At 38.7% G+C, this 17682-nt stretch overlaps 2 protein-coding genes across 4 annotated transcripts in view; both read left to right on the forward strand.

Moving 5' to 3' along the window:
• Window positions 1–3821, forward strand: part of thsd7aa (thrombospondin, type I, domain containing 7Aa) — an 89388-nt gene extending 85567 nt beyond the window's left edge. Inside the window, exons 28-29 of one of the 3 annotated variants that reach the window (XR_003298069.1) lie at window positions 1101–1462; window positions 2830–3821. Coding sequence is in view for 2 of the 3 variants with exons in the window: in XM_026349205.1 (XP_026204990.1) it covers window positions 2830–2917 (88 nt within the window). In the remaining variant the exon portion in view is untranslated. Of the gene's footprint in view, window positions 1–1100; window positions 1463–2829 lie in introns of those variants that run through there. The other 2 variants (XM_026349205.1, XM_026349206.1) reach the window with 2 other exon arrangements.
• Window positions 3822–12141: 8320 nt separating this feature from the next.
• The window catches only part of nxph1 (neurexophilin 1), a 31096-nt gene continuing 25555 nt past the window's right edge, over window positions 12142–17682 (forward strand). The window contains exon 1 of the mRNA XM_026348936.1: window positions 12142–12494. Within this exon, the coding sequence (XP_026204721.1) occupies window positions 12441–12494 (54 nt within the window). The 5' untranslated portion in view covers window positions 12142–12440. The remainder of the gene's footprint in view (window positions 12495–17682) is intronic.

The raw sequence follows: 17682 nt of genomic DNA on the forward strand, positions 1-17682 counted from the left end.
GTTGGGACAGATATCCTACATATGCATAAATACTGTCTTGCCAGATTTCAGTCCAAGAAATAAACAAACACAACACCAGAGCTGCAGCATTGCTATCAGCCCAAAAAACTAAATGGCTTTACACCCGATCCCCACACAACCTGACAGAGCTTGAGCAGTTTTGCAAAGAAGAATATCATAAAATTCCAGTGTCCAGATGTTCAAGCCTAATTGAGACCTATCCACACAGACTCCATGCTGTGATGCTGGCTGCCGAGAAGCATCCCCACAGCAGATATTAGTGGCCTCTCTCACTAGTGTCCTTCTTGCACACTCAGTTTGTGTGGACGGCCTGTTCTAGGCAGATTTACACATGTTCCATATTCTTATCATTTTATGATGATGGATTTCACTGAACTCTGGTGGATGTTCAGTGCCCTGGAGATTTTTTGTATCCATCCTCTGACTTATACTTTCAAATGACCTGTTCTCTGAGAACCAGTGACTGGACCTTCCAGACACAAGTTTCTTTATATTGCAATCACTGCAGACACATTCACTGCAGTCAGGTGATCCCCATTTCACTAATTGTGGGACTACTAGCACCAAGTATTTAGACCTCTGTTGGATTAGATCAGTCATTTTAAAGGGGAGAATAACACTAAAGTAAAATAATAAAAAAAATGTTTTCACTTACTCACTCACTTAATGAGGTATTTTTCCAAAGTTTTTTGTCAACTTTTATTGACCATGATTGATTTATACTTTTAATTAAAAGTAGGAAACATCCAAGGAGGTGAATATAGTTTTAGGCACTGTCCATGACAACAGATCTTGGCCACTTCAACAGTATCTGCTTTTTTTCCAGCAGTGCTGAAGTTGCATATATAAGTCTCAGCTGAAAGTTGTGCAATTTTGCACTGGACAAGGACTGTATTCCATTTTCTCACAATATATTCTTCTACCAAATAGCTTGCAAAATCACAATTTATTCATTCCTTCAAGACGGGCTGTTACATCACTGATCGTATTTATTTATTCATTTCATTTGTCATTTTAAGTTTTGTCATCATTTTCCCTTTATTTCTTTCTCCACCTGTACTCTCACACTACCTGTTCAGTTATTGTGGTTGTTGCCTTTGCTGCAAGTTGAGCTCCAAGTTCCCTTCAGATGGAGTTAACTGGATGGACCCAAACAGCTGCACAGTGCTGTACACCTGCCCTGTGTGCCAGAAACTAGAGAAAGATGAGTCAAAACGTCACAGCAACTTCCCGCAACAACATCATCTGCAGCAGCAGTATGAGGCACAATTCCAACAGTCACCTCCACTACAACAACCACAGCAGCAGGCACTGCCACCTCCAACACGCCACTTTGAAACTCTCATCACTTAGTCAAGGCCCCACCTCAGCCCCCTCTTCATGCCACATCTCATCCATTTGTACAACCTGTTCATTCATTTCAGTGGATAACTTCCTGGAGGTGAGCTGTCACGCTTTCAACAAACAGACCACGCGACTGCAGCCTGAATCCTACAATACTGGCCAATTATGTAAAGGCTAATAAGATTAAAGCTTCAAAAAAAGAATTAAGCTTCTTCTTAAAGCTATATTTTGTACTTTCTACGACTAATTTTGAAACAAAAAAAAATAGAGATATACAATCAATGTTTAAATCATTTGTATGAGTAGGTTCTTTTCCATATCTACACATTCTTTTTTAGTTATCTAAAATCTTTCAGACAGTTCTCACCCAATAACAGCTGGGATAGGCTCCAGCATTCCCGCAACCCTTCAGTGGACAAGCGGTTAAGATAATGGGTGGATTTATGGATGGCTACATACCAACAGTACAGTTCCATGTGTATATAAACTTAGGAATTCCGTTCTTCTGCCCAGTTTCTGAAGTCATAACTCAAGAATAATGATAATAGGAGAAGAAACTAAACTAAACTCTCTGCTCACTAAAGAATGCTTAATTCATGATCTACATTTTGTAGACTTAGTTTCACTGTGTTGCTATCTTCTAGTTATTCATCCACAGTTCCATATAGCCACATAATTATTTTTTTCATGAAATCATTGAGTTTTCATTATTGAGCGGACAAAAGCATTTGCACAAAATATGTAAAGGAAAACATTTCTGCTGTAGAGTATCAAAGTAAGCACTTACAGAATTTAGACTTCACTAGGTTAATTCTATGAAATATTACAGTGAACATTATGACTACTACTTATAAAAAATCAATTAAATTGTAACAAGGGTACATTAATTATCATGAAATAATGCATGTAATACATGAGTACAATACAATACAAGAGTATCTGATGCATGTGTTAATTGCTCTCCACTGTAACTATAAAGAAGACATGAACATCATTAATAACTCAGAGCTCCTGATGATTCAAATACTTTAGTTGTAGCATTAACTAATGCATTGCTCTGGAATGAACACATGCATCAGTACTCTTAATTCCTGTGAAGTCCTAATATTTCATCTAGTATTGCATGCCAGAACCATGCATGATTTTTCATACATAAAATAATTTCTGAATTCATGATAAATTATGTACCTGTGCCATAAAGTGTCAACAATTCAATTAGATATAGATTAGATATGTATACGGAAATATTCCTATATTTCATCACTGTGCAACAAGATTCAAAATTCTACTAAACACAGTGGTGCAGTGGTTAACATGCTGAAACATGCTGAAGAAACTGAATCTGTTTTTGACAAAATGACTATTGGCTGTTGTATTGGAGTTCTGTTAAAGTCCTGAATCAACCTGTTCGTATGGTTCAACAGTTGAAATCAGGTTCTCTTTGTTTGTTCGTTTGTTCTGTAGCAAAAAGCCAAAGAAGCCACAGCGACGGCAGATGAACAACAGACTGAAGCCGCTGACTCTGGCCTATGATGGAGACGCCGACATGTAGTCTAGTCTACCTGCTGATGACACTGTCCTACTGTAGGACATACACTGCTGCAAATGAAACCACTTGATGTCAGGGCTTCCACTGGATATTTTTCAATAAATATGCATATTGTGGGAGGATGATTCTGAATGAAGAAAGAAGAGAAACCTCAAAAGATAAAAACACTGATTGATGTCTGACAGCAGCCTTGAAGTTCATGTCTTCTATTTCTATATTTTTCACAAAAGCCTTCATGGATTCTATATCTTCTTCTGGAAGTCTGCCTTTTCTGCTCTGCCATTTAGAACTGCCAATAACACCCAAACCACAGTTGTTGGAGAGGGTTGCCTGAAAACTAAGATTTTGTTCTAAAAGCACAATCATTTTTTTAAGTTTGTCACAGTTTAGTGGGATAAGCTGTGTAGTTATCCCCTCAATTATGTTGGCCTTGGTCCATCTTGCGAGACCAGATCAAACTAGAAAAAAAAAATTGCAAATGAATCACCATAACTTCTGTCTTCTTCATTTTTCAGACATAATTTTGCACTATATTAGTGCAGCATGTACTTATGTCTGACTTCGCCATAGGAAACTGCCTCTCTCAATACAAGATAGTGTACAGTCTTGTGCTAGTATAACAGTAGACTTTTGCAGAACAGAACTCACCAATGTTTGTTAATATGTTTCTTCTATTACCTCTTGTATGTGATGTACGGTGGGACAATGTAAATAGGATTTTTTCTGTGATCTCCACTTTACCTTTCTAGTATGTACAGCTATACGTTTGAAACTCTGCCAGAGTTTATTTATTCTCTTGACAATTTTTTGACTGTGGCTTAATATGATTTTTTTTTACTTTTGTAACTTATTGATATGCATCTATGCATAGTAAGTAAAGAGTTGTCAAAACCAAGAGACATGTTAATATTGCATCTTGACTCCTGGTGTTTTGGCATATGAAGATAAAAACAGCCAAAAAACACATCTGATTTCTAACATGGCTGGACTATTTTCCAGTTTAACCTGACCCTAGTAGTTAAGTAGGTCTGATGGACAGAAAGAAACTATTTAATTTCAAATGGTCCTCTAAATGCAGTAGATAAATGTAGCCTTCTTTTTCTGAACTAGGAGGCCACAACTGGTTTAGTTGTGACAAGGGATAAAAATAAAACATTCAATCGTGTTCATGTTTAATGAGATTTGTCTAAATGATCTCTCTTATCCCACAGAGACTGCACTCATGAACAGTTGCTATGTTTGTATGTTTTAAAGAGCTTGCGTGACTTTTAATATCCCATGACTGTGTAAAATCCTGACCATGAGGTCATTCTACTGATAAAAATACTTTTCAGGGAGAATTTTCAATGTGGAATATTTAGATTTTGAAAATTGAAACTAAGTGTGCAGTCTGTTTATGGAATGTTTAATTTGTATTCCTAGTTTAAAATAAAGTGCTAAAACATTGTATATATTTTTTGTTCATGTACGATGATATGGTTCCACTTTTATAGCAAAGGGAGCCACAAAAAAGAAATAACAAAAGGAATGTGGGTGTGCACAAATAAACAGGTCTTTCCTACTGTTTTCCAATTGCTGGTAATAAAAAAGAAAATTTGAAGTGCCTACTGTGAAACATTGCAAAATTATATTTCAGGGCATTACAATAAAATATAGTAGTTTTATTTTATTTACAGTTTTATATTTACATAATGTAATTTTTTGCATTTATGATGTGTAAAAAAGTATTTAGTATAAAACCAAATATTTCTAGATCTAGATGCAGACAACCTTTCAGAAAGTCTGAAATCAAGCTCTCATGTGCTGGCACATGAAGTGCCGTTAGCAGTGTGTGTATGTTAACCTTTATAAATGGGTACAAAACACTGTACAGCAAGGAAAAGGAGACAAATCATGACTTGTGACACAACATGACAAAATTCCAGCACTAAAAAAAGTGAAATGACACATGCCTCAGGTCTAGAATATTTCAATTAGATCAAAAATCACACCAATGAACAGCTTAAACAAATTTTATCTCACCACTTTTAGGAGAGTTGGGCCTCTAGCGCTGTTTTATGGAAAGGGATCAACACAATTAAAAACTACAAACTGTGCAGTCACAACCTGCACACCCTTCATCTGACAAATGAATCAATAATCAGCTGGTGAGCTCATGTTCCCCCACACTTCCCCTCCTTCACCCCCACTCATTGATGTTAGATCTCAAGTAGGTAAACTGAATTTAATCACAAGTTTATGATAAACTTCTATTGTAGATGTTAGTTCCGAGGGCTTAGGAATAATGACATCATGCCACATAACCACTGAGGGGTCCATGCTGCATATAAAATACAGTACTACAGTTTGAGGACACTGAAAGGTTTTATGGCCCAGCAGTGATCTGGCCTAAACTGGCAAAGTTTGTCACCTGACCTCAATCTACCTGAGCAGCCATGTTACTAACTGAAAATCAGATGAAAAGTAAAAGTTTCCAATCAGACCTGGCTGAGAATCATCAGGTGAGATACCATATATCTTTAAGTGTCTGTGTCTGTCAAAAATGTAAGGGATTTAACCCCATTTATTATTACTAAAGTTTAGCTTAACTGGTCAAATTATCTATGGTTCACTGAAGGTGGACTTTGACAGGAAGACATTGAAAGACTGGACAGTTTGTTTCATTTCACCACAAGACCAATAGCACAGGAAAGGAAAAAATATATGTTATCTGTTCACAGCAATACAAACAAGAATACTGTGTTTTTTCTGTATTTTAATGGCCAAAAGCAAAAATCCACTCTTTAGACATATCTTGGTTTACTCTAACTTGGCCACAGGTCTAAATTATTGTGAATGGTCTCTCTTTGTGTGCCATATGATCAGCTTAGGCAGACTGGTGTCCAGGTTGTACCCTGGCTTTCACCCAGTGACAGCCAGGGTATTGGCATAGGCTCCAATAAGCTTTACATATGTGTGGATTACATAATGGATCGATCTTGTATAAAAGAAAAGCCACAGTTTGCCACAAAGAATGAATTAATGGAATATAATGAACTACTGTACTGTTCAATGTGTGCACTGTGCATAGATAAACTTCTCTAATCATCCAGCTAATTAAAGTACAACAACATAGTTATGATTGTTATAAATTACAATCTGTCCATCCATCTATCTCCTACACCACTTATCCCGCTGAGGGTTGCAGGTGGCTGGAGCCAATCCTAGCTGACACTGAGGAGGTCTGATTCACCCTAGATTGGAGCTTTGCAAAAATAATGTCGTCATAGAAATCATAGTTTTCTCTGGACCACTAAACAATTTGACCAGTAATGGCATGTATAGCCATATGTCTTCATTCAACCACTGGCTGCCTAGGTGGAGTCCAGCAAACAATGTGGGCTACATAGAACGTTTGGGGGGAAACCTGGGCTGATTAGGAGCGATTACATCCATCCCACTTTTAATGGTGCAACTCTCTCACCCAGAGATGTTGCCGAGTTTATTACACAGGGTAAAGTATGACAATAGAGATAAGTCTTAATGCCTCTCAACAGTTCCTTACTCCTCAGTGTCTCATATTTAACAATATGATTGTTTAATGTTTCAAATAGAATTTCAAAACATGAACTTCTATAACATAAACATCAGTTTTGCTATAGATATAGTTAATAAAATTGTATATGCATTTCAGTATATATTAAGTACTAACAAAGTCAAGCTTGCTGTTATAATATACTGCACCACCAGATGTCAGTAAAAGACAGCTAAAGATATGCCCACTGTTGACCAGGATTTTGGTCCGGTGACACAATCACATTGGCTATAAATTCCTAAGACATGCAATCTAATAAACAGTCTTCTAATCCAATAAACCGCGTACAGCTGATTGTGTCTGGATTGACAGCAATTACAACAATTGGAACAATAATAAGGTTCTTTTTTGTTCATGAACTGAGTTTATAGCTTGTGTTAAACCTCATAGTTCTCTAAGAGACAAAAGAGGAGTCCTTAGTGAAGAAGAAAGGGTCAGTGCAAATTAACCTGTGTCATAAGAAATTGACACAAAAACTGAAGTCACAAAGTAAGGTCAAGCATTCTGTGCTGGCATACAAAGTTGATATTCTGCAATTCATTTACAGCATCTTTGGCTGCAGATGTATCCTAAAGGCACAGGATGCCTTGTGACTCAGTAAAATAGTTTGGTCTAATTATTCTGTTCTTCCACATCAGGGAACATGGTTTAGTCCTTTTATTTAATCAACATTTGATGTAATCATGTCCAATGTTCAAATAAAATTCCTCCAATAGAAATGGAAGCTTTACCCGATGCCCTAACCATTTAAGTCATGTTGTAAAATCTAATTCATACAGGGGACTTTGTAGCAACCAAGAGGGGCATCAAAATCTGATTAGAGATCATCTATTTATATTATATTATTCTTTGTTTCTAAAATCTGTTCCCCTAAGACCAGCAATGTCTCATGTAACTGCTCTAACCCCTTGATTAAAAAAGCACTGCTTAAAGGAAAGTGGTGAATTGTCTTCAAAAGGGCTTAAAGAAAAGAGATCTGTGAGAAATGAAAGGAAAAAACCATCTCTGACTGGACATTTCTCCACGTGAACCACCAGCCAGTGACAAAAACAGAGGTATACTGACAGTTTAAAACTATCATCAGATCAGCCAGGTGAGAAGGAACCAGAAGTAGATTTTCAATATCACAGGTCAAAACATATGAGTGTGACCTCATTTTTTCTTTTTCTTTCGGAAAAAATGCAGATGATTGTTTTTTTCTCTCAGCAAAACCAGAAGCTTTGGATGATTTAAACCAAGAAATAAATAAGTGAAAAAGATCACATTGATTTTAAACAAATCCCAAATAATCCAAATTTTCTGCAAAAGTATTTACTAAAATATACATTAAAAACACCAATCACAATTTAATGGTCAGTTCCTGTCAGTTGGTAGTGGTCTAAGGAACTTACTGCAGTTATTAGCAACATTATGGATAACATGCACATTTAGCACCTTACTGAATATTGGTACCGTCATGACCATGCTATATATGATAGGGTTAATGTTAGGTACCTCCTGTCACCCTCATTAACGTTCAACAAACTATACATGCAGACACTGCCATGAGGGACATAAAGTCACACTGCTTTCCATGCCAGCACTGAAAAGTGGCATTTGATGTAATTGTGTTTATTACATTTGGTGTAATGTTAACAATTGCCAAAGCTACAAAAATGAAGACCGTAGTTGTTATACACCTGTTTTATTCTTTCACTTTATTTCCCTTTCTTCAAATATTTTTGAGTACCTTTTACTGCAGACTCCTTAATGAGAAAGACCTTCCTTCCTTATTTCCATTCCTTACTTTACACCAGCATAAAAGGGCATTCAACTCTACCCAAGTTAGTTTACAAAGTTTTCATCCAAAAGTAGTCTCAACTCTCCAGTTGTCTATTACTTGAAGACTTGTATTTAGGCCCTTAAATAAGCCACATGGAAACTTCAGTTTCTGTTCCTGCTACTTGAAGCAAAAATTGGCAGTCATTCTAATTGTGATGAGGAAGCGATTGATGTGGAGCAGCTGCATCCTGTGACCACCGCTCCACTCAGCCATTTGTCTCTGTCAGCTACTCCTCAGCCCGCCCACCCTCCACATCCTCCTGAAAAGCACTGCCATGCGCGACCGTAACTGGAGGCCATAGATCCTTTTGTCACCACACATGGCATGAGGCAAACCCATGGCCCTTTTGGTCAAGCCTAGTTTGACTCCTATCCCTTGCCGCAGATGTGGAGTGACACTTAAGATGGCAGCTGGTTGGGCAGCGGCCACTGCAAACCTGCTGCCACTTACGAAGGTATGCCTCAGGGGCCACAGTAACATCTGCCCTCACAATCATCTATGGAGCCCAGCCAGCGAAACATATTCATGCCAACGGATGCCAGCATCACTCAGATAGGCAATCATCCTCTTCCTCTCTCTTGTCTTTATCTCGTGCTCCTCCTCTTTGCAATCCAATGGTAAGCTATTAGGAATAGGCTACCCTATAATTTTCTCCCCCAGCACAGAATGGGTACTAAAAGGTGTGTTTGGAAAATTGGCAACTTGACCTCCTAATTATACTCAATCAATGAGAGATGATCTGGTGCTGAAAAGAGGAAGGGGAGCAGGTGTTTGATTGAGAAGTAAGAAATGTTCTCTTTCTCTCCTTTTTGTAATGATCGGCCCCGGCTATGTTCACATCACTCTTGTGAATGGTTATTATTCTGGGATGCTGACACAACTCAGCAGCTCAGTTCTAACTGTCTGTGCTTCACTGATGCTGTATAGTGCCCTTGAAATGCAATAAAAAAATTCTTTGCCACCAACTGTCTAGGTTAAAGACTTAAAGCACATTCCACAGCATTAGTCAAAGCCCTAAACAGCTTATGCACTTTTATTCACCCTTTCATTATACATACAGTACTTTGACAATAGCAAGGCCAAACTGCTTTTAGATAAGCGGTGTGGATTAACCAGTGTTTAGATTTTCACAGTTACGCACACAGTGTCACACTCTCAGTCCTTCTGTTAACATTTTAAATGCTGAATGAAACCCAGTTTATGTCAGCATATTTCTTTATTTTGCTTGACTAGATAACTGACAGTTTTGGTCCACAATGTTCAGTGTCCCACTAGGAAAGTCGATGCGCTTGTCACATTCAAGTGACCAATGTTACTGACTGTGAAATTCCTTTTATTAAAAAACACAATCACTACCATAAACCCGAACAGAAAAAGATCTTAACTATAGTTTGGTTGCCATGACCATAATATTTAATCATACCAATACACAAAGTGCAATGCTGTGTGTGCTGTTTTGCAAGCAAGTTTATTAGTTAATTTACATACTATACTACACATTCTGGCTGACTGTGAATGTAATTGACTCTCAGAAACGTGTGACAATCATTATACTAGAAAGGGCTAACTTTTGGGAGCATCCAGGTGGATGAATGGCTACAGCGCATTCTGTATAATGTGGTTTTAGTCTGACTGGGGACCATTGCTGTATGTCATTCAGGGGGTCTGTGGGTATAACTCTTGTCCCATGTTTCTTTTGTGCCTCTCTCTTACTACCACTGTCAAATAAAGACACGATGTCCAAAAATATCTTACAACACAAATTTGCATAAATTTGTTTCTTCACCATTTTTTTATCAAGCTTTTGGTCATATGGGGTTGGATGTACTCATCTTACTGTGTTTGCCCAATGAATGTAATGTAATAATGTCCATTTAAAGTCATGTCCCTCATCCCTGCTGAGGGACCTTGACCCTACTGCAGTTTGACTGGATGACTCAGGCATTTGCGACAAACCTGCAGCACAGTGTCCTTGTTCAAACTGTTAAAATAATAGGCCACATTGGATTGGGTATTATTGATCAATAATGTGCAAATGTTAAACTAATACTAAATTATAGGCCTTACCCTAAACCAGATTTTGTTTCATTAAAGCCACAGTGGAGGTCAGCCAACCCCTACTGATTTATCTATGCCTGTTCTGCCACTGTATGCCAGGCTGGGCTTCTGAAGGCTATCATGGAACAGGAACCTAAGTTGTCTGAGTTATGGTGACAATGCTAGGCCACTGCAATGAGACTGGTGGGGATTTATTAAAGTACTGCCCTCCTGTCTTTTTTCTTCGGTTTACTCCTCCCCACCCCTCCTAGACACTGACAAAAGGATCCTAGGTATCTACCCCAACCTAGAGACACACTCTGCACACTCACAATTTGTTTTGATCCCTCAGGGACTTTACATTAAATATTCTGATCCATCAATCTGTGACTTTCTGGGGGGTTATTCAAACCTTAACCATAACTTGAGCCTAAGATTCAGTTAAGGCATCACTCTGCAGCCAGTGTGCTGGTGGGACCCGGATATGATCCCATTGGAGGAGAAGACAGTGTATGTAAACAGAACCAATAACTTTTAAACACACATATTTCTCTCTTACACAGTTAGGAGCTACTGTGTGTAGAAATATAGCATCAACTCAACAGCACATATTATCAGCACTACAACAAGAGTTTACGACCACATATTATGGTCACTATCAATATTATTTTGTTTTATTAAACTAAACTAAAGTACACAGTGCACAATTAAAAACTGAAACTATATAAAGGACTGGACTTTAAGGTTACAAATGCCTTTTGATGTTTTAGAGTGGGACCAGAGTCTGAATCAGACTTTAAGACCTCAAATGGTACATGTATTAATTGAACTATCACAAAGTAACACACAGCAAAGGAAATTCAGGGACTCAAGAGACTGACTGGAGTAGTCAACAGTGTTCCTTTGTCTCTGAAATGACACTTTACTAAAATGTATTAGTCGTCTCTGACTGGATTACATTCAAAGCCCATTATTTATATTTGAAAGACTCGATGAAATGCTATAAACTCATCAGCCACAACATTAAATGATACTGTCCTAATATCCACAGGCTGGGTTGCAGCTTGCTGTTCAGAGGCAGATGGCTGACCGCTGTCCACCACAACATTTCAACGCCTTTTTAATGTGCTGATTAATAGTAGGGTGATGACCCCTGACACACACGACTTTAGTTACCATCTGGTTAAAGTTAAGAAACGAACGTGGTTGAGGTAAGTGCACATGAGCCTTTTAGGTACAAGCCTCTTTCTCCATTCTTTTCACAACATGACAAACCATGTTGTGTCAGCTGACACTGACATGTTGTATGTTTGTAGAAGAACGATGCAGATGTTCAGTAGATGGAATAACAGCAGTAACCAAGTGAACTGTGCCAGTGATTATGACTAAATATATTAGGGAATGACATAAAAAAAACATCAGGTTTGTGGTTTTCTGCATTTTGGCTAAATGAACATTGGGAGCGTGTAACAACGACTCAGTTCATCCGTTTCCATCAAACCCACAAACCCACAAACCCAAGGTGAAATGTCTTTTAACAAATTAGAGCAAAAGACTAAATAACTTCTGGCATCAATTTGTGTCTTGGACCAATCTCTCCCGTTTTATTTCTATTTCCCTGCCTTTCTTAAAAACCTCATTCCTCATTTCGTCCCTCCCCCCTAGAGTGAGAGTCTCCCTGGTTGTGCTGGAGGAGCGCGTTATAAAGCGGAAAGCCCCGACGCTCCGTACAGATCGGAACGCTGCGACCACTGCGCGCGTCAATTGTCAGACAATCGGGATCTGAACCCGTTTACAACTATGACCCTGCAGATTTCTATACTTGGATTAACTCTCAAGTAACCTGACTGTTGCCACCTCGACCCTACTCAGTCCCAGCCCACCTGGAGCAGCAGTTGCAGCGTCCCCGGTTCTTCCGTCCTCCAGTCTTCAACTGTCAGCTCAGTCAGCAGTCATGGGGTGCGTTGTATCCTTTTTGCCTGGGTTGCTGAGGGGCTTGGCCGTGCTGTGAGGCGGATACCAGGTGGATTTATGGTCCGCAAAGCCGCCACTACCAGCTGAGGGAAATTAGTGGAAGTTTGAGCTCCGGGAGGATGCAGGTGACGCGCTGGTGCGCCGCGCTTCTCCTTATGCCTGCACTTTGCCTGGTAAGTACTTGTAGCTCAACTTTTCTCCACCTTAGGCTGCTCCGAAATGAAGTCCTCTCATTATTATTAGGAATAAATAATAACATTGACCGGCTTTCAAACTTCCTCTGTGGGATTGACTGACAGTGAAACGTGCACTGTGGGTTTTTGTTTTCCAAGACAAAAACCCACAGTGACGTAGGACACTTTCAAAATGCTTCATGGAATAAAGATAAACTTGTTTTTAGAATATTTTAGTCTTATGATACAAAGGGAATCCGGTTTCTGAAACAGCGGTCTCTACCCTGCACAGCAGGGGAATGAACTGAGGGGGGCGCTAACAAACCAAAGCTCGGACTGAAGGCTTTGATGGTCGAGGACGCGCTTTCCGGTGGACTTTGATGACAGAGACCAGTTCGAGCCTGGTCTGACAAATATTTCTTTTATACGCCAGGGATGTTAACCAGGCCAGAGCAGACAACGCTGTGTAGAGTTAATTTCTCGCTGATTATGAACATGAAGTTCAGAGAGACATGTACAGTTTGGGATCGCTGCCGTGCGAGGCGCGTTTCTTATCAACTTCACAATAATACTTCTCTCTGTCTAACACTGATTTTTGAAATTAAAGTGAAAATAATTAAATTATAAATTACCAAATGCTGTAGAAAGCCAAGCCTGGAAATTCTCTTCTGTATATTAGACCCACAGAAGTAAGACTCCTTAAAGCAATGCTCGATTTTCTGCACATTTATTTCTATTAATTTTCTTCCTTTAGTTGCTTTGACCGTTGACTGTTTTCTGTTTTCTGTTTTTTGTACAGGGATTATTAGATTTTATGTCATCAGTTTGGTCTCTTTCTATGGTTATATAACAATATATATTGTTATATATATATATAACAGGAATTGAAGGATTCACACTTAACCTACACAGACTAGATATTTTAATATTGTCTCGATATTGAATTGATAAGAATCTCTCCTTGTAGATTTAAACTAACTCCCCAAAGGTGTAATCACTATAAATTCTTATTAAATGAATAAAAACACCAGGGAATAATGATCTAATTCAGCTAATCCAGTGAACGTTTTTCCTCCCATTAGTGTATAGGCCTACATATTTAGTTAGGTTTTTACTTTCATTTCCTTTGTAAATGTGTGTCACCTTTAATTTAGTTAGTCACCCACTAACACCCAAAGTAAAAGATACAGGTGGTTGATGTGGAGCTCTCCAGGGTGCTGCATGTTTATCTTCAAATAGACTTTCTATAGTTTTTGGACTCTAACAACAGGCCTGACCATAATAATAGATTTGTAATTAAAGTTAATTCTAAATACACTTGAGCTCCACTGCTTCGTACCGAAGTTGGATCGTTTTTTAGATCATATTTATTCCTCCTACTGTCCTGTGCCCTCTTTTCAAATTAAATCATTCATAGACTTCGAATTAATTAAAACATTTCTACTGTAGTTGGAAATCCTTTGTTTTTCAAATCCAGCCTGATAAAATCGCACTGGTGATAATAAATCCTCTCGTCGCGTTGTCTCAGGTAAATTGTGAACCTGGAAAAACACGAGCACACACACCGAGGTTCTTGCGCAGCAGCGGGGATTAGAGCTGAACTTTGACGGTTTTATTTCGTGTTAAAGGCTCTTGTCTCTTCTTAAGCCTCTTGTCTGAGAGCCGCGCCTTGACCCTGATAACATCACAGAGCAGGTAGACTGCAGTGAAACAGGCAATAGAAGACGGAGCGGGACCGTTTCCTTTGTGTGCACTGTTTAATTAATATGGCTCCTTATATTCCTCCATGCCAAAATTTCCATTTGGGATTATCATCATCATTTTTGTCAGTTGTTTATTTAAATCTTTATATTTTATACACACCACTTGCTAAACTTAAAACATTTCAACTTCATTTCATTCATTTCGACCTATTATTTTGTAGGGTTACATCTTTGTAACCCTGTAATCTGAAATGAAGGTTATTAATAATTTGCATTTCATTTTCTAACACCATGCCGATGTTCCTCATGTGGTTTTGATAATATAGTTACAGCTCTCTATCTTTTCAAACGGGGTTCCATGGAGATTCCTGAAACCAGTGTTTAGTAAAAGCTCATTCCAGTGCAGTTTTTCTGCTGAATATCTGCCTGTTGAATTTATGAAAATAAACTCTGCAGTTTCAATTTTTTGGACATTTTGTTTTATGTTTTTTGTCATCATTTGTCATTTCCATCTTATGTATACCTGTGTGTGCACCAGTGAATTTGCGCTTTTCGTATACTGTGTTGATCTTCTCTACCGGCCTCTTTCTATTGTCATAGCTATATAAAAAAGGATTTGAGCCTTGTTGAAACTGCTGATAGAATAAAAAAAAAAAAAAAACAGGCAGATGTGCTTGTTTCCTGGTCTGGGCCTGCACTATTCTGATTTAAAATCCGGCAATGAGGGCTCTCTGGCTGCTGGCTCCCACCACCAATTCATTCCCCAACTTATTCCTCCCTCCTGTCTCCTCTGAAAGTAGCAGATGAAGTGGTCCCACTGGCAGCAGTCATAGTCATAGTCACATTAAAGTTCAATTATCAAACACTTCAATTGGGGCCTGCAGTGTCAAGCAGTCTGCACGGTGGGAAGAAAAAAACGCCCCACTGAGACACTACAACACAGCTCACACAGTGTGAACCTCCACACCCCACCCCCCCCTCCACGTCTTCATGTCACCACACCCCATCTTCAATACACAGACCTCTAAATTAGCCCATAATAATAAAAAAGCAATATGTTTTCACTGGGCTGTTTGAAGCTGAAATCAAGAGTGGGCCATTATTAATTTAATTATAAAGAAAAGGGACACACTCACACACACACACACACACACACACACACACACACACACACATACATACATACACATATAGACTGCAGGATGGACAAGCACATTGTACGGCCATCATCAGTCATGGAGAGTGTGAAATGTAAAAAAAAAATTTCAGCACAGATGTTGACAAAGTGAACATTTGTCAGTTGTTCAACCTTTGTGCTACTTAGCTTTTAAAACAGCATGGCGGCATCACTTTAGAGCTATTCAAGCCCGGCTGCTGGAGAGAGCCGAGTACAAAAGGACTCGGGGAATAACACCGCAATTCCTCTTCCACCAGCTCGCTGGCTTCCGCTTAGTCCAGTTACAAAGCTCTGTGTAACTGACAGCTTTCACTCAGTGCCTCCACTGTCTCTGAAGCAAATACTTACACATACTACAATGTCATTGCAGTCCTCAAACTGGAGATGTAGAGGCACCTGTGGGCTTTTAGGAAGGCCTTAGCTTACATTAAATATTATATTTAACAGCTAATAAATGAACTAAAATAAATTCTCAACCAAAGGTAAACAGGGAACATGTTTTAATCTACCAGAGAGCACTGACAAGGTTGTTGGTCAAAATTCTTTAATAGGCAAATTTAGGCAATTTATATGAAACGTTTCATTGTGTGATGTTTTTAAATACATTGGTGGAAGATCAGATATTTTTACATAGATATTTTTATAAAATAAAATACGGTCCACAGAGACATTATTGCAGTTACAGTGTGTCTAACCAATGACACCAAAATCTACACAAGAAGTGTACAATAAAATATATCGGTAAAAATTAAAAGTAACAAATCCTCTCTAATGAGAATCTAGAACCACAGGATGTGTGGCCTTTTTTTAACCAAAACCTGAAAATATGACTTGGTTGACAAAGAGTTTCAACTCTGGTTTTAGTCATTTTTACACTGTCTCAGTGCAAAAATCTACAGCAAGTTCTGCAAAATGCACAAAAAAAGCCCTCTGGGATAGGACACAAAATTCAAAACCAATGAAGACACTAAAAAGACATTTCAAGAATTATAACAGTATGTCTGAAATTGAATTGTAATTGAAAGTGATCAATTGATCTTTGACTTTGAGTCAAATTGTTGCTACGCAGATTGATGCTTTACAAATGAACGTGTCAAGGTGACTCAGTCTTGTTGTAGTGCTTTATATTATGTGAACTGTAACCTCTCTGATCCTACTTGTGAGGGCTGGGCTAACAAGAACCAAAACAATACTTGACCTTCATGTTTAGCCTTAAAGTCAATGATAATAGTACCCACTGTGGTGTGTGGAATTAGGACTTTGGCTGGGAGGAGGGTGGGATGAGGTAAATCTGCTTCAGTTCTGGATCTTTGATTGTCGACCTTTGATTGTGTTAAATTGAGAAGATTTTTTTCTGAAAACATCACCACCACGTCTGACTTTGCAGCCTGAGCAACATCAGTTTGTGTGTTTGTGTTTGAGGCAGTAGGCATTTTGTGATTAATGACCACAGCCTCTCTTCTCTCCTTCATGTGCTGCTCCAGATTTTCAGTCGCTTTCACAGTTCAGAGGTCAAAGCTGGAGCTGATCGTTGGAGGGCATTGTTCTCAGATAATCCAGCCCTGCTAATGCTCCAGGTTTGATCCTGATTCACTCCCTTGATTCCCTCTGCACAGAGCAATCCTTTAAAGGCAAAGCATGTGGCGTAAAGCAGCACTTTGAAACAACCTAGGGATAGAAGTGTGTTTGAAGGGAGGAATGGACTAGATAACCTAGTTCAACCTGCTCCAGGTACTCCAGCTGCGGCAAGTCAGAGATTCTGCAAATTGATAGAGTAGACCTTTCCTGGTATTTGCATCTGATGATTCAACAGTTTCTTCGATGGCACTTGGATAGATTTTCAGCTGCCTGTATCTTCCTTTTTTACTACTGTTTTATGAGCATTTAGCATTTATAATCAACATAAAGTAGTAGTTGCGAACTCAAAATCGTAGTGCCACTGTTTTTACAGTTATTAAAAGTTGGAACTATGAGTATTTTTAGCTAATTCGTTTGGCTTTAGGAATTGCAACTTTACTGTGGTTCATTCCCACTGCAGCCATTTAGCAACTATCAGCAATAAAACTGATTAATTCACTGTGTGCTAACTGCACAGCAGGAAAAAACATTCACACAAAGACCACACAAATGTTTGCCTCAAAAGCTACACATTCTTGGAACGACTGTGGGTTAGTTGGTAAGGCAGTCGTCTATGAACCTGAGGGTTGGTGGTTTGATTAAATCACTGATTTCACTGATTGCTCTTCAGCGATCCTCTATATTAACAGCTATTCTCATATTCATATATCTCTGATACTTGGTAATTGAG

This window comes from Anabas testudineus, chromosome 11 (genome assembly GCF_900324465.2).
Source record: "Anabas testudineus chromosome 11, fAnaTes1.2, whole genome shotgun sequence".
Lineage (NCBI taxonomy): Eukaryota > Metazoa > Chordata > Actinopteri > Anabantiformes > Anabantidae > Anabas > Anabas testudineus.